The following is a 25,062-nucleotide window of genomic DNA, read 5'->3' on the forward strand; positions in this document are numbered from 1 at the left end:
CACATCGAAAGACAGGAATCTAATAATTGTCGTGGATTAGGCACTCAAAATTTATTAAACAACAAAACGTTGCGATTTCATAATACAAATCCTAATAACTTTCAACAAATGTAAAGAATACAATATGACCGAAAAGAAATTCTTTTTAATTCTGAGGAACGCTAGTCGACGATGGATGTTTTATTTGCATCATCGATGTCAAAATAAATTGAGCCACAAACTGAAATATAATGTGAAAAGCAACGAGAAGTAGCGACGTTAAGGATAATCGTATATTGAAAAGATAATACTTATGTACATTTAATGCAATTTTCTTGTTGAAAGTTTCCCAATTTTTGCGAACATTTCTGTTCGTTTAATTATTAAACGTTAAACGATAGAAACTTTTGTCGGAATTTTATCGAATTTCCCATAGTAATCAAACGAGTTTTCCATTTCTCGTTGCCTTCCGTAACACCTGTAAATTTCACTACAGAAAAATCAATCAAACGACACGTTGAAAATAAAACAACGTTTCTGCTCCGTTCGTAAAATTCCCCTAGGCAAAACGCAGTTTCAATTGGCGCACAAACCACATTGATATTACCACATTAGGGAGAGTGAATGAATCGAAGCTATTGATTTTGGCTATCCGTTCAATCGTTCGACTCGCATAAAAATAATTACTTATATGTATCTCATCTATAGTTAATTACATGATTATACTTCTCTTCTAAACACTCAGATTTTTACTGCTTCAAATATAAATACAACTACTTTATATACAAGGCGTCTCAGAAATCTCTAATCGATTTTCTGTCTTTGTGAATTATTCGCAGATTGAGAAATCGTTCGATAAACTAAACGAGATAACTAAAATCGAAATCCAAAATATAATAATTTTATTCGTTGAGATTAGACTTAATTTAAATGATACAATAATAATGGTATAATAGTAAGGAACGATTTTTATACAACGATTACTTGTAAAATTAAACGTTTAAACATTAAACGATACGATACAGTATTAAAATAGGGGATAAAATACTCTATATCCACGTGAGTGGATTTATTTGTTACATTGAGACACCTGGTATAATCACAATGATACAACAACTATTTAATTACTGATACCACCTTAATAAATATTTCTTTCCTCTCGGCAAGAATAACGTTCACATCGTGAAGTAGTAAATACTTGTCATTACAAAAACTGAAGTTCAGGTGGAAGTTAAATATCGCGAAAGTTTGAATTCATATTGGCCCAACAGTGAGTTTTCTCTTTAGAAAAAGCTGCCCGAAATAGTGACGATATTACAATATTATTTCAATAGTACAATCCTTAAGGAATATATATATATATATAAGACGCAATTTTAATTCGATCGTATATCGTCAATTGTCCTTTTAAACGACAAGTATAACAGTTTCTTATCTTCTTTTCTTTTTCTTACCTATTTTCAATTGCCGTAGTATTATCATCGTAGTATTGCCACGATACTGGACATGAAAATTATGGTATCATCAATTCGAATAGTCATTAGATACAATACCGACAGCGCTTAAGGAAAACAATACAACTTATCGAAAAAACGATTTTATTCGTTATCATTATTTTACGACACTGCCATGCAACTTGCTGGTTAAGTTTGTTTTTCAAACGAGGCAGTATAATCGGCATGAGAAAAAGAATAGTCATGCAATTAGTCACGAGATTCGTAGACATTTTGTTCGACACCGCTCCAATATTGCTAAAACCGTTAATAAACGTATTTAAAAAAGATGGAGCATCTAAAAATGCTAGAAAGGGAATGTAAAAGTCGTTTATCGTTTATCGTTTATCGTTTATCGTTTATCAAGAAACGTATTCGATATGGAATCATTTACGTAATTAAGTAACAATTTAATTTAATACTGGGGCAATACAAAGTTACGATCAGAAAAAAATTCATATTCGCAATCTTCGTTTAAATCATACAGATGTCTTAAGTATATATCTATCTGTTTTAAATTATTTCAAATATTCATATCAACAACACTGAGAAACTGGGTAAGGAACAATTTGATTTACAAAATATCATTTAATTATTTTCTGTACAAAATAATATCAAAAAATAAATTATTTAAAAAATGACTTGGTAACGTTCTTCATTACTGATAAAAGTAGAACAATTGCTCTCATTGCTTCTTTCGATAGTCCACGTACCAATCGAATAATATTTTTTAAATTGCTTGAAACATTGCTTTCCCAATTTCTCTAATACGCTTAAATAACCATATGACGTAATATAATAGCAATAACGTGATATCACAACATAAAAAAACATAATCAACGAAACTTAACGGAATAACTTCGATATCTCTTTAATGTATTATTTCTTTCTCGGAGGAAATTGAAACGAATTTATCGTATAAACTGAAAAACAGGTGCATAACACGTCATGGTGGCGTATCGGTAAGCCTCCAGTATTTTCTTGTAAGATTAAGACTAATGCGCAACGTATTGCGAATCGAGCATCCTCCTATAATATAAGATAGTACGGCAATGATAGAATGCAATCAAGAATTAATTCGATTTCCAACACAATGGTAATATCTTTTGTTCTTTTGTTCGATATAGGTCTTGTCGTTAACAGTAGTACGGTCATATTCGCGATTTTCTATGAACACGTTATATTAACACAGTAAAATATATGTGCATGTAACTACTTAAGAATTATTACAGAGCCGCTATTCTTTATCCGTTTACAATTGCATATATACATATATATATACACTGTATTGTGTATATTGCATATACACACACACATATATATATATATGTGTGTGTGTAAAATGTATACATATACACGTGTACATACACACGGTGTTCTGAAAACGGCAATACAAATGATAAATATAAAACACTTCGCCTCGAGATTGAAAAAACCTATTAACCTTTCCCGTTTTTTCTTTTTCTCTTCTGTCCACGATAAAATAACGTAAGCGCAGGTGTAAAAAATTCGCGCGAAGCATTAAAAGATTAATATTCTCAAGCACGTTCTTAAATCTGAGACACGAATAACGAAGTTGCGTGCACGTTTAAAAATTTTAATCGCAACCTATTCGAAAAACTGAAACCTGTATCACTGTGGAAAAGATTACTCTTCTACTGGATTTGTCTCCGGTTTACAGCGGCGAATAATTTTATATTTCCCGCTTGTACCGCTCGATTTTCGGCAAATCTTAAATTTAACATGTATATATATACACGTTAATACAATATATATACATATATATATATATATATTAAATTTATATATATGCATTTATATTTATATATAATTCAATGGATGGTAAGTGTCCATCATCTTTCTTTTTCCCTTCTACCTCTCATTCTCGCTGTTCACTCCTGTTCTTTTGCACTCTTTCTTTATTTTTTGGTTTCAAATGCGTTATCCAAGGGCAGTAACCCGGGTTTTCATTTTTTTTTTTTTACATATTTTCTTCTTTGTCGCTTACGCCATTGATTTTTAGGTGTAAGACTTATAAGTGGTCAACAATAAGAAGCACAGTTTTAACAAGTAACGTTTTGTTGTCTTGCGCGTACACATTCACGCATTCCTTCTATTTTTTTCTTTTTTTTTTTTTCTTTTTGTCACAGTCATACACGTATACACACATACGTATTCGCACACGCGTACATTCTCTTCCTTGTTCTCCTTTCTCTCTTTATATTTTTCCTGTTTACCCAACTTCTCTATTCCCCTCGTTTACTCATCTCTCCTCTCTCTTTCATCCACTAGTTATGTTACTATGAAAACTTACTCTATCGACATTGCTCTATCATTGAAAGTTTCCTCGCAGAGCTTCTGTCTTCTGTTTTCCTATTGTTTTCTTGCGTTGTGTCTAAAAAGATAATACAAAGCGTAGAATTAATTTTACACTTTTAAAGATAAAGAAAAAGATTCAACGATATAACGGTTATATAGATATTAATGAAATAAAAATCAATTATATGAATTTAATACTCTTAAACCTTAAACCGTGAACGCTTTTACGATACTCTGAAACTGTAAACACGGGTCTTTCATGAACGATGCATTTTTTTAGCAAACGATACTTGTTCAAAAAATTCCACGAAATTCGTATAACATGTACGAGCGTTCTAAATTAAGCTTATCACGAAAAATGTTATCAAATAACATTTTTTAGGTCAATGTGTAGGAACGGGCGGCGTGGGGCGGGTTAAACTTAACTCGAACGAAATAACCCGGGTATGAAATACACGCCTTTATAATTTAAAGGTTAAAAATGAATGCTCTGTCGTAAAACTCATGAATCGGCCCCGTTATTTCTCATTAGCACGAATGAAATTCATCGTTAACTCATTTTTAGAATAGATCAATTTTATATCTCGATATCGAATGTAGAATGTTTTCGTAAATGCAGATTAATAGAAATTTTGCTTTACCAATAGTGATAAACTATGTTTGAGAGGATTAGTAAGCCGGTGCTCGAAAATCGGGCATCCGTTGTTGCTGTTGTTGTTGCTGCTGTTGCTGTTGACCGAATGGTGGTTCTTGATAACCAGCATCAGTCGCATCAGGATAACTTGTATATCCTGTCCCACCAACAGGATCCGCTTCGTAACTCGGTGCGAACGCAGCATCGGTACCTTGCTTGAATCTTTGGAAGGCAAACCAGGCACAGGCAGCCTTTTCAAGTTCGAAGGAAAATATATTAAATTAAAAAGAGATAATAACGTTATAAGGAAACGAATGATAATAGTAAAGCGAATCTTTGTATAAAGTAAAAAGAAAATTAATCGAACGCATGCTCGAACGAGATAATTGATATTTTGAAACTGATTACATACATTCATCTAGAAACTGAACACAATAAAAGTATTTGATGAATGTACCCAGGTGAAAATGGAGAAGAAGGAGAAAGCGATAGCGCTTTGAACGTTGTTCACTCCGTAATTATTTTCCGGCGTTTCCGATTTGTTCCAAGCATTGGTTAAGTAACAGAATCCGACGAAGTAAAGGAATGCCCAAAAGCCAGAAAACCTAAGCATTAAAACAGATTAAAGCGACTTAATTATTACGATACATCGGGTATGAATATTTCCGTTCTAGATTGGGGTTAGGATGTTCGTGCAAATGTATATTTTTGTGAATGCAATTACAAAAGTGTAACTTGATAGTTTAGTAAGTAAGCTATTGGTTTGAATTTCCTGAGAAATCATGTATTATTATATGGACTAGGATATAAATTTAACTAGATTAGGATATAAATTTAATTTACAGTGAATATTCGGTATCGATCATTTGAAAAGAAATAAAATTACTTTAGGGCAAATAGAATAAGAAATATACCCTAAATCGAGCAGGACGAAATGCTTCCTGGTCTTAACAGAAGACATCTGTTCGAAAAGATATTCGCCAGCAAGGAATCCAATGCTGGCGAGGAAGGCGAGGACTCCAATTCCTATCCCGTAATTACAAGCATTGTGGTCTCCGTTGTAAAGACAAACGTCTTTTCCGTCTGGCTTTTCTATGTATCCCTTGTTGCTTATGCATCCGAACACGATTATCGCGAAGAGCTAAAAGATTAAACGACGATATTTGTAATTTCTGATTTAAATTATTCTTACAAGATACATACATGATCTCTTTGGTAGCATTGCACTCTTATTACGTATACATATTTTTTCTTAGATTTTTAAAACTTTCTTAATTCGACGATACTATATTAATTGGTATTGGTTGGTCGGATAAACGCTAGAAGAACTATTTTAATAGAATTTAAAATAATTCAAACAATTCGAAGTAATAAATGAAATGGTTAAAACGATCGAAAGGACACGATTCATTGGATCATGTTAGGTTTTTACATAGACAGTGAAATACTGGATATCTTGTTCGGTATTACCGCTTACGATAGTGTCATTTGTTTACGTGACTAATTCGTGAATCGTTCGAATCAATTTTTCAAACTATACACACACACACACACACACACACACACACACACACAAATATCGATAGACTTCGTAATATCGTCTTAACTTAGTTCGCAATTTATGCGTGTTTCTTCATACCAACTACTTATAGCGAAAACTATAGATTCGTTGCTTTTAGCAAGCTAATCCAAAACTCATAAATAAATTTATTTTACAAATAATGTGCGAAATATACAAAGATAGGTAAACGATTACAAGTTCCAACATAGAAATGAGATGCCATATTTAATTAAACGTATAAGTTTGTTGGAACACTTTCCTTCTGCGTTGAAACTAAAATATCCGTTCTCAAACTAGATTTCCGTTTGATTCTCCATGAAATATTTGTTTTTTTTTCCTACGTGTCTATTTATATAAAATCGAATCTAGTTTCGACGTGGTCCAGATCCGTCTTGAGATGGAAGTGGGTTAGACGAAGGTCACAGTTCTGAGAACGAAGAAAACAATCGAGAGTAAAGAATAATTAGCAGATAGAATAATTCAATAATTATTTGTTTAAGAGAGATAAAAATGTTTAATTTAAGATAAATCAAAAGAGGAAATAAACGTAGTACGTTACTTTACAGCAGTCGTTTTACAGTCGTTTTACAGTCGTTTTTAAAAGTAATTGTCGATTTTCCAACTTAATTACGAATACATTTCAATTTACCTTAATATCCAAGATTTATTAATGTCAAAGAATTCGCTCTTTGTAAAGGGGTAATTTGTTTCTATATCTAAGATATAGAACTGATATAGAACTGTGTAAAATTACATTTGCACTCCTTAAGCATCAAAATTTACAATTTTATTTTTTTTTTTTTTTTTGCCGTTCTCGTATGAATCACACAGGTGGAACAGATTATTATATCTCGATTAATCGATCGATATCTTGATTAAGAATAGAAAAATATCATAAAATTAGTTTACGAAACGACATTACTTTTCTCAAAAATGTCTAGAAAATGCAAATGCAAATACTTTCAACGGATCTGCGTATTTTTCCCAACTACTACGTAGATCGTTTCTTCTTCTCAGATGACTGTACGCAAAAGAAAAGTACCAAGGTACACAGGTTAGGTATAAAGGTCGTTTTAGAAAATCAGTTTGCAAGATGTTTAAAATTCTGAATAGGTCGTACGTTTCGCTCAAGATACATTAGATATCAATTGTAAACACTTTCGGACGTATGACATAGGTAATAACATTAGATCATTCGAAGACACGAAAACTCTAACACTACGCAATTAGTTACTGACAATTTATAGTCACGATAAATTCATAGACTCTGTATATGTATATGGACGTAGCACAACACCACGGCCATCACACGATCTCCAGATTCAATTTCTCTTGATTTCTTTTTACGAGGTTTACCTTATAAGGATAAAGTCTACTCGAATCCGTTTACTTCTGCGGAAGACTTAAAACAGCCAGTTAAATTACATCGCTCGAATATAAACAGCCGCCGTACTAATTCCGTTATGGAAGATATGAAATAACAATTCATAAAGTGCTCGCCATGCACGTGAAGATGGATGGAATATTCCAACATCCTTAATAAGGCGGACGACTCATCAAAAATTTGAGATATTGATTTCCTTCACATTGTATATTGTACTCTGCTGTCTCTTCACGTAGTATATTCCGAAGAATCGATCTATGTATAAAAGGATATGCAATTTCATGGAAAAGAAGCGTGTATTTCTATTTCGTAGACATTTCTGAAAAAGTTCTCAAAGTCACAACATAATATACTATTTCACTCTCTTCTATTTCTAACCAAACTCGAAATATAATCCGACCCAATTTCGCCACCCATCCCGTATTCTGTGGTAATTAAAATCTTATTAAAATTGTACGCGCCATTCCATTTGGAAATTCGCCCCAAAACTGACCTGGGCTACTTTGCTGTGTTTTAATTAACCCCGCTGCCACTTTTCCCTCAGTCTCAAGCCAATTATATTTTCTTAACGACAGAAAATATCTCGAGTTTAAACAAAATATGAAATTTTATTATTCGTATATAGAATCGGTATCAATTTTTTATTAGAAAACATAATGTTTCCCCCAAACGTTACGAATCCTTTTTGTTCGCTAAAATAAGAACTAGATTAAGATATCAAAATTAGAGGACTGCAACGGGGTTAGGTATGCAATACTGGTTGCATACGTATGACAATTTTTTCCCACTTTGGTTATCCCTATCAGGCTATCCCCACTATTTCGTTCTTGAAATTGACTAAGAGTTTACGCAGCCAGCTTCAAATGTCTCATATCTATAAGTACTCGTTGCTCGTGTCGTATATTGGCATCCCACTCGCACTCATTGCATCGTTTCCTCGACTTCGCAGGACACCTACCTAGCTAGCCAGAAAAACATTCTCAAGTATGGCTCTAGTTATGGCCCTCGCCATTAAGCTCGAATTATCGTATTTCATTTTTCCATATCTCGAATCACTTTTAAAAATCGTCTATCACTTTCACCGGGATCGGGACCTAATCAAATTTCTCTCGTTTACTTGAAAGATTTTTCAATAAAGATTCGTCGATTTATCGTTCGACTTTTTATCGCGAAAATTTTTACATAAAATATGTTTGAAAAATCAATAGAAAATTATACGAGATCCTTCTATTATGGGGTGTATCGCTGGAATTTGCGAAAAATCAATAGAACCCCATCGTATGAAACTGGTGGGGGTGGTTCACCCTTTAAAATCAATGTTCGTCGCGTAAAATCGACAATATCGTTTAATACGTAATGACGTTAGTACAGAGCAATCGTTATTAGACGTTCAAAGAGACAACTTACCAGACATACGGCTCTTAAAATCACTTGAGGCCTTTGGATAAAGGCAATAGGGTCGAAAGGGGCTCCTGCCTTTCCTCCACCGTACGCTCCACCGTCCATCTTATTACGACTGAGCTGAAATTTGAAAGCTCGAAGCTAATGGAAGCGCGCATGCGCCGAGAGACGGTACTCTTTTCCTATCCCCACCACCCAATTTTTTAGGGTGTATCCTTTCACAAGGGCGCTTCGGGTGGATGGAACGTAAATTAATCGAGAATTCGACCCTTCTCGATTCACTCACCAGTCGCCATGCGTGTTTCTATTCGATCGTACGTTACTTTCTTTAATTTCATTAACCTGAATTTACGTTGATAGGGATATTGGCGCGATTAAACGAATGTTATCAGTCTGTTTATCATCATTCGTACTAAATCAAGTTTTTAATTGTTTATATTATTCCAATGAAAAATAAAATTTATTTTTATATCATTTAAGTGATATCATTTAAGTGATTCATAAGTGATATCATTTAATTTTATTTATCATTCTTTGTAATCCATTTAAAAATGTCGTGTCAGACGAGTGTTCTATATGTTCTATATGTTCGATAAATTCATCTTTCGTTCGACTCAATTTTTCCTCTATCTATATTTTAAATTGTTTGTCATTTATTTTATCATTATTATTTTATTATTACTTTATCATGTATTTGTCATAATGTAGTTTGAAATCTTATTATAACAAAAAATTATATTACTAATAACAAAGAAGGCTGATTATTCTAGAACCAAGAATTTATTAACATCTATAAAATGTTTATAATACCTTTCTCAAAAATTCTGACAAAAATAAAACAAATTAAAGCTTTGTATAAAAAATAAATTTTATATCTTATGAATATTATAATATCTTCTTGATTTTTATACTTGGTACTTTACTTTATACCACATATATAAGTTATATACATCTTAGATAATAGAAGCGTTATTAATCCTAATGCACCCATACCGATGCAAACGTGATGAAGGTTAATATGTTTTGGTTTTATCTTCAACTGTAAAAGATAATGAAAATTGAAATATTTAATGTTACGTAAACACCATGAAACAACAAAGTGACATTGTATTGTGATTTCATTGGAAAATTTTTCAGGACTTACCCTTAAAATCAATTCGTTAAGTTCGGAAAGGTTCTTATTTACTTCTTCCAACTCTGTCAGTGTTGCAGCAACAGCGATAGGTAATACCTTAGAAGCGCTCAAACACTTGTTGGGATCGATAAAAATATTAATTTTTTCCTTAACGAGTCTCAATCGACAATACGCCATAAACGCTTGTATCAAACAGAACTGCTGCTCTGCGTCTTTGATTATTTCAAGAAAATGTTCGATCCTAAAAAAAACAATGAATTCTTGATAAAACTACTCGTTAAATTACGTATCTGTATACAAGAGAAAAGTCTTTTAGAATAATTTTAACAAAATAATATTCAACCTGTCCTCAACATTTGTTATTACGATGTTGGATCTTCTTTTCCTAATGTTTAAACAATTTTTTAACTCTTCAGCCTTTTTGGAATCAGTGCCTATATTAAAAATTTCTAGATTAGATAAGAAATATATATGTACTGTAAATAAGTGTAAATTACAACAATGAAATTTGTATTGGTAAAGGCAAATGAAAAGTTTTCATTCGAATTTGACTTCATTATTTAACGTTATTAATATATTAAGAACATTTCAATTTACCTAACATTATTAGCTCTTGTACAGTAAGCTCGTGTAATACATCCGTTGATATATTTCTTTTCTTGCATTCTACTATTAATTCAGATGCACCCAAACCACGCAACAAAGTTGCTGTTTGTTTAGTAAAACCAAAGGGATCAAAATAATTACTCATTGTTTCTTATAATGCTAAAAATTAAAATCTTATTTTTTTATTTTCATATAAATATATTTTTCTAACTCTTTAATCGTCCTTCATAAATTTAAATGTAGAATAATAACATTCCAATTTAATCTTCAAAAGACACTGACATTTTCAAATTCTACTTACTTTATAAGTTCCTAATCACACTCGATTAATATTATACTCTTTTGTACAACAAAATTATTGATATATACGGTTTCACCACCGAAACCTGACGTTAACCTAAATTTAATATTTTAACGATTCCGCAGTAACGAACTTTGATGACGATATTAATACACTAAATTTTTCTGTCCCGTTCTAGTCGCATCATTCATTACGCTTGTTTCAAAAGTTTTATAATAATCTCTTATCGTATAATAGGTTAAGTTTCAAAGTGTTCATAAATCTATCAATCTTTCATAGATAAATTTTATTCTGTAAACTTACATACATTCTAAATAAATACACACACACACACACGCGCGCGCGCGCTATATATATTTAAATGTATACTTAAACGTAATGTATACTAAGATTACAATTTTATAACTTAGATATCCATGCATTAAATTGAGTCTGATAAGATATATGCAACTTCATTTTAATCAGTTGAAATACAATGGAAAATATGTAAATCAGATACTTTTTAACGTACACTTGATCATATGCTCGATCATGTATTTAATTATATTAATAGTTCTGGATATTACTCAAATGTTGAATATGTAAATATATTTTCTTTCCTCACGAATGATTTAACGTAAATTATTGATTTTATATCAACATTAGTATTTACTATTCATATTACATATGTTCAGTATACGTATATATTCAGCACGTATGCATATAGACAATATATTTACAATTGAATGTATCTTCGATTTGTTAGAAAAAGTGATATTCTAATTCGAAATTACTGGTATTATTGTATTAATATGTAAATATAATAAATACATACCACGGTGTACCAATATTCTTTTCAGCCATCGTAATTTATATCTAGATAAGGTAAGAAAAAGGATTCAATAAAAATAATAATAACAATTATAATGCCAATATTCTATATTCTGTTCTATATTTTTTTTTTTTTTTTCATATATATTCTAACATCTAAACAATACATTCATCGATAAAGAAACATCAGTAATCAGATAACCATGAACCAATCCGATCATTTGTCCACTACTCAAAATGTCGATTTGACGCTTATTGAAAATTTCTCCTGATATCAAAGAAATGAATTCAATACGAACTGGACTTTATATAAAACCAAAATACAATTCGTGGTTTCCAAAGTATCGAAAAATCGACGGATATTTCTACGTAAGCGTATGATAGCTAGGGACATGGAGGAGGTCATGCTCGACAGGGGTGATGGAACAAGTGTCTGTGTACAAGATGGCGGCGCCCGGGGCCTTAACTGTCGTGAAAATCGCCAGGAAGTAGCCTGTAAACGGAAGCCGCGCGGTGTCGCAGCGAGCCGCGGATCCCCGCTCCGAAGGATGTGATCCGAGGAAGAAGAAGAAGAAGGCCGAGCCTGGGCCAGAAGAGCCTTTTTCAACACTGCCACGAGGAAATCCGGATTATCCAACTTCCTCGGGCCAGTATCGTGATCGTCTTCGTGGCCACGCCGACGATGGAGTCCAGGGAACGCTACCAGGAGCTCTGCAGACTATGCGCATCCTACGACGCCGTCAAGATGGACATCTTCGGTCAAGAGGGCAAGAACAGACAGCTCGTTGACAAGATACAAGCTTGTCTGCCGTTTAAGGTTCGTCATCGTTCGCCTACCAGAGATTTCTTTACACGTCAACCTCCTTTCCCTTCGTGTCAACCTCCTCAAATCATTTTCAAAATGTTCCCCATTTAACGAGTAACTTGCGATTCAATTTACAACATTTCGCTTATTTATGTCGGAAATATATTATATCAATGCCTTTCTTATTTTATAGTTTCTTTAAATGTGTCTCGCAATTGTGTGAAGTCACAAGTGGTTTTGTACTGCTTTCTGTCTTTCATATTTCCGAAAAGTTTGATCAAGTTTGCGTGGCGTTTTATGATGATTTCTGTTAGTCATAGTTTTATCTCCCTCTGGATATTATTTATTAATTGTGTTTTAATTTATATACACAGTTCAATTCCTACTTGTTTCGGAAAAATGATAAATTTTGAAAAATCGATGAATTTGGTGTTAATCTTAAATGATCCGTCAATTTTATTCTTATTTTATTATCGGGTTGCTTCTTCGTTTTAATTGTTCTTGTTACTATTTTTAATTGGCTTTTACGCCTTGTTCGTTGCGATGAAAAGTATTTATTACGTTATTTTCCTTGTTTGAAATATGCTCGATCTTATTATTCATTGTATTATTTTACGATAAAGTTAGAATTGTTGCCCTTCTTCGTTTTCCTTTTTTTTTTTTTCTTTCTAATTTAATTTGTTGTTTTTACTATGTAAAAACTTCTATATAATTTTATATTTTATGTAAATATAATATCAATAGCTCTTGCATTAAATAGTTTGATGTATATTTAAATGTTTGTAATTTTTATTTCCGTTTATTTAACATCTTTTTGATGGATTCTGAAGTGTATAAAATATTTTTCATGTAAATTCGAAAGTACCATTTTTTTTCTTTTTTAAATTTTCAACTTATATATTTGTATAACATTTTGAAATGTAACTATCATAATTCTTTTAAGTTCATTTCATTTTATATTTATTTCATGCCGTACCTTCCAATATTGATATTTTTACATGTATACAATTTTTCTGATAGTACGATTTACGTTCTTTTGAAGTTATTGAAAATTTAATTATAATGTCAATGATAATATTATTATGATATATCAAAAATTACTTTTTTATTTGTTGTATCAAATACACATTTCAATCATTGTGAGTCTAGAAATATTATATAATTCCTAGGCATGTGTACGACATCATTGCCAAATTTTACTTGGAACATTTTCATAGTGACGTTGGTATAAATGTTAACTGCAGTACTATACATCTTTGTTCATATCATTTATGTTACTGATATTACTTTATGCTAATTATACTTATTTTAATTGTTGCGTTGCATAGTCCATCAAGTTCATTTATATATTGATTAAATAAGAATGAAAACATTAATATTTAAATATTTAATTTCAGATTGCAGAAAATGATCGACTACCGAAATGCCTGTGTTATCGGTGTATGTACAATTTGGAAAATTTCTATGATTTTAGAACAGCATGTGTTAATGCAGTGGCTCTCTTGGAAAGGTGTTTATCACCTTCAGAATCGGTAAAAATAAAAATTTGCTTAATCGTTTAAAAAAAATTGTTGTCCTATTTTAATCTTAAATATTTAAAACATCTTTTTCAATCGTTCAGAATGGAGATGTTACAACCATCTTGACGTGCTGTAATGATTCAGAGTTTTTCGAAGGACGGAAAAGTATACCAGTGTTAATTCCAGAAGCTCCTATCGTAAATCCAAATGCTGCTTTAGGCACACCACCCAGATTGAATTCTGATGGAGAGGCTGATCATGAGACAGAAGAAATTGATAACAGTGGGACAGACGAAGGTGCTTTCTTCAATCTCAACATATGAAAAATATGTATTAAGAAATAATATTCTATTATTCTATTCTTGTTCTTCCTTTTATTTTAGCAACAGTCATGGACGACTCTGAAGATCGTCATTCAGAGGAGTATGAAATGGATATGGAGACAAATCCAAGTGATTTTTTGGAAATGACCTCGATAGTTGCAGAAGAACCTGAAGAATCAGGATTAAAACATCAGGATGTTTCCAGTAACTTATCAGAGGTATATTATATATAAATTCAATTGAATGTATAGCTTAGATGTGTCTAGTGAAATCTGATAATTTACATTATTACAGCATACATCTCAACAACATGAAGTTTATGTTTGTTCCTTGTGCAGCAAAGCATTTAGTTCAAAGGGTCATTTGTCCTTGCACGCACGAATTCACGTTGGTGCCGGTGACGTGATTGGTGAAAAAGTTCTTACGGATGATCATACATCGTATAAAAGGCCCTATCAGTGTGATCTCTGTCATAAATCATATTCCACTGCAAAACATCGTTGGGGTCATGTATCTACAACTCATAGGTATGCCTTTTCTAACTCTCATGCTTTCATTTAACAATTACACATATTTTTAAAATGGATACTTAATATCATAACAAAAAGATCTAAAACATCAACAAGAATAATTCTAGGAGGGAGTATCATGCTATTCTGAAGAGGCAAAGCAAAACATTAATTGTAAAATTAATATTAATATGTAAAGGGAATATTTGATAGATATTGATACATATTAATAATGATAGTAACAATGACGGTATGCTAATATCTGTATCAGAGGCCATCCGGCAGTGACATGCGGTTATTGTTCCCGTATCTACTCAACCCGAACAAATTTGGAAGAACATATAAAATCACGTCATGCTGGTCTTCCAGCACCTACGGAGGTTCCACTGAACAATGCCTATCGGCCAGAAAATAGATGTCAATGCAATGCTTGCGGGAAGATTTGCACGGATGCTATGGAATTGAATCTTCATGGTAGGATTTGTACCGAAGGGCAGAGATTAGATCTTTCAGGAAAAAACGAGATTAGTGATAATAAAGTTGTGGATAGTTCAGAAGCTTCAAGTATTGGAAGTGATGACGATGGCAAAGATTATAGGTACTATTAGTTCTATTATCGGATTAAATATATCTCATATCTTTCTCTTTCCCTTTTTCCTTATTTGTTTTATTTATAAAGGTGATTTAAAATTATTTAATTATTTAGAAGTGCGGAAGCTAAATTAGCGAAAAATCCTCAATTAACAATTTTAAAACAAGCATTAACAAAAGGGGATAGTCTTAAGCGAGATTTTGAAGACAAATTTACTACAAATTGCAAACCAAAAAAATTACCGAAAACAGGTAACTTGAATACAAAATAAAGTTTTATTCATACAATTATGAAACAAGAATTAATTTTTGCTTTCATTTAATAGAGCATACTGACTTTCAACGTACTAAGAAATGGTATTGTGAATCGTGTCCTCAATGTTTTACTTCAATTAATGATTTAAAAGAACACGAAGCAACTCACGATGCGGATAAACCATTTATTTGTATTTTGTGTAAAAAAGACTTTTTTCTTAAATCTTCTTTAAGCAGGCATATTCAAACGTTACATGGTGTTGATCCATGTCCTATGGTGGAAAGTGATAAATGTCTAAAGAAAATTGTTTCACATAATTGGAATGAATCTATGGATCTCGATTCGTATGAGGGTAAAACCTCTTCTGAATTTCCATTGTCTCCAGATGTACGTTTTATAGAGTTTAACACAATCTTCTCTTTTTTCTTTTCTTTCTTTCTTTCTTTCTCTCCTTTTTTTTTTCATTTTTTCTTAGGGAAAAGTTACACTATTTAATCTTCATTCTGCATTTTTCTTTTTTTTTTTCTTTAATTTTAGACAAATGCAGAAAATGAAGACGACCATGAGAGTGGACAAGAAAATCTCATTGAAATTGAAACTGTGTTTGTTTGTGAAATTTGTACTCGTGATTTTAATGACCGTGCATCTCTTTGGCTTCATATTCGTGCTACTCACAAAGAATTTGCAGCATTTGCATGTGGTGTTTGTTTAAAAATTTGTGCAGACAACACACAACTTTTGAACCATGTAAATATGTACCACGGCGGCTCGAAATTACTACTTTCTGAACAAAGAAGGTACTTCGTTTCAAATTATATAAATGCTATTTGATAATAATGGCAAATTTGTAACTATTTTTATTATTACTGTTAATAGGTACAGTTGTACTATTTGTGGTAGGCAACATGATTCCAGAAAAAAATTAATTGCTCATGTATCCATACATAATGTGGATCCAAATTATGATCCTGCTACTTTTGTTCAATTAAATAGTAATTATTATGGAGAGAACATTAATGGTAACGAAACTGTGGAACAAATGCTTGACTACGAAGAGGATAGCGATAAAGTGGACTGTTATATTTGCTATAAATCGTTTCCTAATGAAGATCATTTAATACGACATCAAAGAAATGCGCACAGAGTAAGAATACTTATAACAACGACCAAATTATTAAGCGGAGCAAGGAATTTTCTTACATTCTTTTATTAAGCAAATTTTTCAATTTCACAGTCGGAACAACTAGTGCCAGCAGGAGATCCTTTAAATCCTTCGAGTTTAAATGGTGGTGGTAATAGAGCTCAATATCATCTCTTTTTCGTTTGTGAACTTTGTGGGAGTTCACATCCTAGTAAATGGGAACGTTGGCTACATGTTAGTTCGTCTCATAGCAATGAATCAGCCATAAAATGTGATCGTGAAGATTGCGGTAAAATTTTTGCTACAAAATCTCTTAGAAACGAACATATTCAGCATCACGCAATCCAAGGTTCATCCCCAAATACTTGTGAAATTTGTGGTAAACTTTGGGGTAGTAGAGTTGATTATTGGAAGCATGTTATGGGTGTTCATTCGGATACCGTTCCATTAATTTGTGGTGTCTGTTTAAAAGTGTTTCCAAATGTTTTGCAACTGAGTACTCATGTAAGATCGAAACATTGGCCGTTAACGAATGGTGACTTTAGCTGTGACATTTGTGGTAGACCATATTCGAATAAATCCAAAATGTCCAGACATAGAAAAATTCATGGTTTTGAGGAAAGCTGTGAAAATGGGGCTGAAAATAGCGAGAATAAAGTAGAGGGGCGAATGAGGGAAACAGAATTAAGTTGCGAGCTTTGTGCAGATTTGAAGTTTACTAGTTTAGAAAAATTATGTAATCATAGACGAATCGTTCATGGACTTTTCCCTTGCGATCTCTGTAATAAATGCTATGGAAGAACTTCACATTTATGGAAACATGTAAACAGAGTTCACAAAGGTCATGAAGATGTAACTTGCCCTTATTGTATGAAAACTAGTGCTTCAAAAGATCATTTAGCAGCACACATTTCAAAAATTCATAGATACGAACCTGATTCTAGAAAGGATGGGAAAGATAATAGACAATTTAAAACCGAAGAAGTTAGTTTACATTATTGCGAAAAATGCAATAAAGGATTTCACAAGCGGTATCTATTGCGCAGACATATGAAAGGATGTCAGAATTACAGGAAAGACCCTGGAGCATTATTAACGAGATGCAGAGCTTGTGAAAGAATATTTAAAGATCGTGCCAGTTTACAAAAGCATATCGAGAATCATCATAGCACATACACGTGTCACCTTTGTAATGAAACAATTACCTCAAAATTAGGGATTATGACACATAACAGGGTGAAGCATATGGATCATCCAGATTTAACCTGCAATTTTGGATCTTGTAGGAAATTATTCAGAACTAAAGAAGATTTAGAAGCCCATAGAAAAGATCACAGGTATGTAACTTTAACAATAATTATTAGCATTTATATCTTTATCGAAGCACAAATATTTTATCCTATAAATGATTAATTGTGATTAATTTCTATTTTTTTTTTTCTTTTTTTTTTCTATTAAAGATATCATACCACTCCTAACGTTTGTGATTTCTGCGGTGATACTGTTGAAAATAAACTGAAGTTAAAAATGCACGTTTTATCTCTTCATCGCAATGAAATTGGTGTATCTTGTGGAGTGTGTTTAATACCAATGAAAGATCCAAAAGAACTTAAAAGTCACGTAGAAGAAGTTCATTCCAGTGTTCTTTCAAGACCCAATACGTGTCAAGTTTGTGGGAAACAATATGCTTCAAAATGGAAAGCGTTTGATCATACTAAAAAATGCCATGGAAAAGTATTTAGGACTTGTAAACAATGTCTGGCTGTTTTCACTGAAGATTCTGCAATTAGAGATCATTATGAAACAATACATAATATTCCCAAAGATCAACTTGCAGCATTTGAACATAGATTAGATATTGGGCCGAAAAACGAAGATTTTGGAATAGAGGTAGGTTTGTAATAAGTAATTATAAAAGTTACTATAAGTAAGAGTAAAACTGTATTTTATATAGTTGAATATAAAATTATTGTTTCTGCGTTAGTCTCCTGATATAATAGTGAAAGAAGAACCAGAGGATTTAGAATACGAGGTAGATATGTGTGATGAAGATTCTAGCGACTCAAAAAGGAGAAGGTCCTTAACGGATACCTACGATTGTGAAATGTGTCCAGAAATGTTTGTAAACAGCGATGCACTTTCAAAACATTATCGTAACATGCACAATACTGATCCAGAAAGAATGTTTAAAAGATTAAAACAGGATGAACAGAGAAGAATGCGTGGTAAACTGAATTTCTCGTGCAAGAATTGTAGGCGACAATTTTGCACTAAAACATTGTATTGGAACCATATTGCAACTTGCAGACGAAATATACGAAAAGGAGTAAGTAGCATTCTTGAACAAAAAATTAATGTATTTTGAATTTATATTAATCCAAATTCTTTTTGCAGGAGGAAAATTTATCTTTACGAAATGACATGTTAAGTAGCCAAGAAGAATTTTTGAAGAATAATAATCAAATTAAGAAAGAAGAACCTACATCAGATTTAAATATTCCTGATTTCAATCTCTTTGAAGATATAAATCTTCAACTCTCTGGTCAGAGACCTCTCCCGAATCTTATGCCACTCACTCAGAGGTAAATACTGTAAAATACAATATAATATCTGTTTTCCTTTATTCTTTGTTTCTTAATCTTAATTTATGAATGATATATATATGTCGGAGATGAAAGAACACCGGAGTCTTTGGAATTTTGATTAATCCCGCAACATTGTAACCTAGAGTCTACTATAGCTGTAATTAAACAATTGTAGTTATTCAATCCGATTGTAATTGTTCGAGAGTTGTGATAATGAGCTTGGGCTCTAGGCGACAGCCAGTCGCCGAACGTAGCCGCGGTCACGGAATGAACGCTTTGTCTAACAAAGTCATGGAATAATTCTATAGCTCTCCTTAAAAAGGAAATAGTTGTAACACGCGACAGTAAACATTCCAACGGTCTCTGTCCCGTAGCTCGCCACACGCAGACCCTATTCTTCGAGTAAGATGATTGCCGGACGTCGATGCGTCTCCGCAGTACATGTTCAGCTAGCTCGAGGGCTCGTTATAAATCTTAAGATTTAGTCAACTAAAGTCCTTCAAACAGACAAACGGTCTTTGTCCCAACTACGGGAAAATAGGGGAGACCTATTTTTCAACGAGCGGCGTCTCCCACTAGCAACTTTCCCTCGAGGGCGGCTAGCATCTTTTTCTAACCACCGGTATGGAGATTGACCAATTAGCAGCAACGTCAATTTCCCTTACTTTCTGAACGAAGGCTTTTCTCGACGAATCCGATGATCTCGTGTCCTTAGACACAACCCAATATAGTTTTCCGCTGTGGCATCATCGGGACGGGAAAGTCATTCTCGCTCGCGATCTCATCGATGAAAGGAGTAACCCTTTACGACCAGTGAATATTACGCGTCCGACCTAGATTTTGTGAGTACGTTCATCTATCATCCCGTCGACCGCGGATTCGTTATTGAACCTAGGATCATTGTCATTAGTTTCTCGAGTACCTAACTACCACGGTTACTTGTCCGGTTCTATAATAATCGTATTTGCACTAGTCAATGTCTTCTCTATTGCATAACGACAACGTGTAACCCAAACGTAGATTCGTTTCACGCCCCTAACCCTAATTCTACTGTAAACCCGACACATATATATATATATATATATATATATATATATATATCAATCACAATTTCAGGGCGAAATCTTCAATGAAATGTTCAAGAAAGGATTCCAGGAAAGTTTATGATGAATCAACAAATACAGAATGTGCCTGTGAAGTGTGTGGAAAACAATGGCCAGCAAAGAAACATTTATGGCAACATTTAATTCGTTTCCATCGAGCGGAAGCAGCAGTCACTTGTGGAGTATGTTTGAAACTTTGTAAAGATTATGATGATTTGGCAGAACATTTGAAAGCTGCACACGAAGCGATATTGTCAACTGAAGGAAATAATTTTACATGTAAAGTTTGCGGCAGGTATTGTATGCTTAGTTCTGTACTTGTACATAGTATTGTAATATACATGGTACATAATCGGGAATTTCTGTTTGATAGGTATCACAATGCTCGTAGTAAATTGTTATTACACACAAGTATTCACATCGGCCATCCAGGTACTAGTACTTGGTGTCCAAAATGTCGAAAAAATATTACCGATGAAGCTGCACATTCGACTACGTGTAATACGAAGACGGAAGAGGGAGAACAAATGAAAAATAATGAAAAAACAGAGGTAACTAATTACAAAAATATAAAATAATATACTTACTACAATCAATGAAAGTATATTTGTATATTAACGTTTTTACATAAACTCTTATCAAAAGGGAAGTCTAATAGCTGATGATGCGATAATTGAAGAAGTGGAAGAAGGGGATTTTGAATATGAAGCAGAAGAAGAAGCAGATACAGAAGAATCAGAAAGTGGTAGTAGTACCGAAGCCGAAGAGGAACATGAATCAGAGGATGAATCTAGAGCTACTGAAGAAATTACTTACAATTCAGAGAGCGAGGATTCAGAAGAACTAGATAATTTAGAAATCGATGAAAAGAACATGGAGCATTATCCTTTAAAACATCCTCCAGATTCCAAAAATGCAGGTATTGAAAGAAACGATGATCAATCTAAAATTAAATAATTTAGTTTATTATAATCGACAACAAGAAAAAAATATCAATCTTGTTAGCGTACATCTTTTAACAATTAATTGAATATATGAAAAGCTAAATATGTTATCGTTATTGCAGAAACAAAGAAACACGATGCAAATTTATCGGATGATGATGGACCTCCTGTTCTCAGTCCCATGATGCCTCTGCTTCCTGAGAATATGTCTGTAGAACAGCCGATAAGTCATAAACTAGGCCCTATAGTGCCTCTAACTGAGAAAGACGTGTGCGATTTATCAGAGATTCGAAATCGATCCTCCCCGAAACCTATGAATCTATATGAAAAACATTTACCTAACAATGAATCTTTAGAGTTAGAATCTGAAACATTTGCAGATCGAAGCGATGAAGATTTTGAGGATACGAAGAACGAATCTGATGAAAACTCCACTGAAGAAAATGAGGAGGAGAATGAGGATAACGAGGAGATCGAGGAGAACGATGAAATAGAATTAAACGAAGATCTAGAAGAACCTGGAGATAACGAGGAAATCGAGAAAAATGGGGACAGTGAACAGATTGAAGATAACGAAGAGAATGAAGAAAACGGAGATATTGAAGAAATGGAAGAGAATGAAAGAAACGAAGGGATTGATGAGTCAGAAGAACACGAAGGAAATGAAGAAATTGAAGAGACAGACGAAGAAAATGAGGAGAGAGAGGAAAACATGCAGTTGGATGATCTGGAAGGTGCTGTTCTAATGGTGACTGATGGGAATCAAATATTGATTCAGCAAGGAATAATAGAAGACGAGAATGAGAATTCAAATCAAGAATATGTTTATTCCGCGCTTAGGTACAGTACGGAAGAGGACAGCGACGATGCAAGGAAATGAGTGCCAAATTGAGATTAAATAGCTGGAAGAAATTTACGGCGTGACAGAGTTGTTGAATGTTGTTCGAAGAACGAAGAATACGTGGAAATGAATTCGATGAAAATTAAATACGCTAAAATTGAATTGGACAAAATCTAAAATCTAGTTTTCAAATAGTTAGCGCTAAATAATCCATATGAAATAGATTGTTCGCAAAGTGGAATGTTCCATTTCTGATGATAAGTAGAAATGACGTGAAATATTAAATGTTTGACCTTTTTTCGAATTATTTGAAGTGCCACAAATTTCCTATGCTTAAATGTTAACGACTTGTAGTATAATTAAAAATTAGTAATTATTAATTGGTAATTAAAAATAAAAATATTAGAAACTTAAGAAAATATTTTACAGGTGAATATTTTTTGCATATGCATTATTAATATAAAAATTATGTATTCCATTGATAGGACTTTTCTTATTCTTTGATTTTAATTAATATTGTCGACGAAACATGTCCACGTATTCCTAAAAATTGTCAAAGATAATCGCAATTTGTATTACTTTACTCTGTATAAAAGATACAAATGAATTATTATGTGACGTGTACCTTGGAATTCATATTGATGACGCGATAATTTGTAAATATGTTAGATTAAGTGATACAAATAGCTTTCACAAACTGTATGATAAGGGACGGTTCTTTCATTGTGTCAAGCAAATGTAAAGAAAGGTAAGATTAAAACAAAAAGAGTGAGCTTAATCCCTTACGTAACGCTATGAATTTAAAGTTTACGCAATGAATATAAAGAATTTCAAGCGTATCGAAAGTGACTATATAAGCTAATACGATATAATAAATGAACAGTCCCTGATCTCTCCTAGACAACGTTTTCGTCGTATTTAAGTTTCGAATTTACAGACGCAATAAATCGGAGACTCAACTTTGATTTAATATTAGGTAATTCGATCGGTATCGATATTTCGCACACAACACGTTCAAAATTTTTCCTTATTTAATAAATCTTCAAATAAAAAAAAAATAGTACAAACGTAGCAATATACAGAGTATCTATGATAATATAATATAATATAATATATATATATATATATATATATATGTATATGTATATATATGAATATATATATACATATATATATATGTATATATATGAATATATATATACATATATATATATATATATACATATACATATAATTAACATTATTCAAAGTATAAAACGGTTTAAAATATATTAAATTATAACTATTTTTTTATTGAATGTTCGATTTTTTAATAACTTGAAGAACATTGCTTGAACCTGAATGTTCGTTTCGAATATATATTACCGTATTTGTTATACTTTTGCACACGTCTATGTTAATATTATACTAGTATTATTATTACCCTCATTCTTATTATTATATTAATACTATTATCATTTCGGTATTATATTAATATCGATTCGATTGAATCTACCTTGAATCTGCAAACAAAATTTCGAAAATTGATGGGTTAAGGAATCGAAACAACTTAGTGTACATAGTAGGCATGTAAGCGATTTCGTGTACAGTTACGTTATACAATACGAAAGAAAACATATTGATATGTGTGCATGAGCAAAGTATGATTATTATGTGATAGAATGGAAAGGCCAGCTTCATTACTCTTTTTACCATCGTATGCGTTAAAATACCGAAGGAGGAACTGGTAATCAATCACTTCTATTTTCCAACAAAGCTGTACAATAGTATGTATCAACGAAAGAAAAACCTCGATAATAATCATCGAGTAAACATTTTTCTAAATGTACTAAACATCTTACTGCACTTATCCGATACATATTCGTTCAGTTTCTCTAGAAAGACGCCGTTCCGTTACACCTTAGCAGCCTTAGTGTTCGTATGTAGTTTAGGATAGTGAATGACATTAATTTCGTTTGAATTATTCATTACTCCAGTGTCATCGATAACATCCATTAAAATGGTAGCAAAGTAAAAACGCTGTTTCCCATTCTCTATCGGATAGTTCTCGGTGATACATTCCTTAATTCATGTTTAATATTCTTTCTTTTCTTCTTTTTCTATGTTCTTGTTTCGTTTGTTATTTATTCGGGGCATTCGCTTCCTTTCCAGCGTGTTAGTGCATAAGAAATGAGAATGGCGATTCGCATTTAACGTTTGTAACGATTATAATAAAAATTACTAAGTTGATTAATTTCCTATTTTTATTTCAATCCCGAAAAACACATAAAAATAATAGTCTGAATTACTAATCTTATATTATATGAAGTATCTTTTCAAATATAAAAGTATGTGCATAAAAAAGAAATAGTTTAAAATTGTATCGTTCCTTGAAATTATAGCTCAGCAAACGTTATGTGTTGTAGCAGATAGATGGATACAGTTCTGGCGCACGATATTGATCGAGACAAAATTCAGAAATATTGAAAAGAGTTTGATGACTCGTATTATATATATTCTGATGAGTAATATCTAATGAGTAATAATATCTAACACGTATTTCTTCTTATTTTTCCAATGTTGATCAACATTCATTTTTTCTACTTTTACATCGATGTAAATGTAATACAACGTACAGTGACGCAACTATCACTAATAAATAAAATAATAGAATTAAATAAAGTATTCTTTTACAAAGAAAAAAATTATTGTAAATTATGTGTAGAATAAAGGTACGTGCCGCCCCCCCCCCCTATTTACATTGAAAAAATCTTTTACAAGATAAGATAAGAAGACGTATAAACACCTATGTAAAAAAGAATAACCAATGTCCGTTATAATT

At 32.4% G+C, this 25,062-nt stretch overlaps 2 protein-coding genes across 2 annotated transcripts; one reads left to right on the forward strand and one right to left on the reverse strand.

The window, feature by feature from the left end:
• Positions 1-36: 36 nt before the first annotated feature.
• On the reverse strand, positions 37-11,193 carry Syngr (synaptogyrin). Its single transcript, XM_033333360.2, has 9 exons — positions 10,814-11,193; positions 10,504-10,671; positions 10,250-10,340; positions 9,916-10,147; positions 8,778-8,891; positions 5,340-5,566; positions 4,883-5,030; positions 4,433-4,676; positions 37-3,867 (listed from the first exon to the last, which is right to left on the reverse strand). The coding sequence occupies exons 2-8, from the start codon at positions 10,655-10,657 to the stop codon at positions 4,461-4,463; spliced, it is 1,182 nt and encodes a 393-aa protein (XP_033189251.1). The 5' UTR covers positions 10,658-10,671; positions 10,814-11,193; the 3' UTR covers positions 37-3,867; positions 4,433-4,460.
• Positions 11,194-11,898: 705 nt separating this feature from the next.
• On the forward strand, positions 11,899-24,474 carry LOC117156231 (uncharacterized). Its single transcript, XM_033333078.2, has 18 exons — positions 11,899-12,440; positions 13,826-13,960; positions 14,050-14,245; positions 14,332-14,489; positions 14,566-14,798; positions 15,052-15,378; positions 15,487-15,623; positions 15,698-16,014; positions 16,165-16,424; positions 16,504-16,771; positions 16,862-18,105; positions 18,229-18,658; positions 18,753-19,094; positions 19,163-19,350; positions 20,470-20,751; positions 20,830-21,007; positions 21,102-21,375; positions 21,523-24,474. Exons 1-18 carry the CDS (start codon positions 12,306-12,308, stop codon positions 22,278-22,280), a joined length of 5,862 nt encoding a protein of 1,953 aa, XP_033188969.1. The 5' UTR covers positions 11,899-12,305; the 3' UTR covers positions 22,281-24,474.
• The last annotated feature ends 588 nt before the right edge of the window (positions 24,475-25,062 follow it).

The sequence above is a fragment of the Bombus vancouverensis genome, chromosome 14, assembly GCF_051014615.1.
Source record: "Bombus vancouverensis nearcticus chromosome 14, iyBomVanc1_principal, whole genome shotgun sequence".
NCBI classification, from domain to species: Eukaryota; Metazoa; Arthropoda; class Insecta; order Hymenoptera; family Apidae; genus Bombus; species Bombus vancouverensis.

What these genes read in the sequence shown, in the direction of transcription:
- Syngr (XM_033333360.2), bottom strand. Translation starts at nt 10,657, where the DNA reads ATGAGTAATTATTTTGATCCCTTTGGTTTTACTAAACAAACAGCAACT. An exon ending in ATAACAAATGTTGAGGACAG is followed by an intron (nt 10,148 to 10,249) that starts GTTGAATATTAT and finishes TGTTTTTTTTAG; the next exon opens with GATCGAACATTTTCTTGAAA. An exon ending in TTCGTCCTGCTCGATTTAGG is followed by an intron (nt 5,031 to 5,339) that starts GTATATTTCTTA and finishes TTTAATGCTTAG; the next exon opens with GTTTTCTGGCTTTTGGGCAT.
- LOC117156231 (XM_033333078.2), top strand. Translation starts at nt 12,306, where the DNA reads ATGGAGTCCAGGGAACGCTACCAGGAGCTCTGCAGACTATGCGCATCC. An exon ending in TTTCCAGTAACTTATCAGAG is followed by an intron (nt 14,490 to 14,565) that starts GTATATTATATA and finishes ACATTATTACAG; the next exon opens with CATACATCTCAACAACATGA. An exon ending in AATTTCCATTGTCTCCAGAT is followed by an intron (nt 16,015 to 16,164) that starts GTACGTTTTATA and finishes CTTTAATTTTAG; the next exon opens with ACAAATGCAGAAAATGAAGA.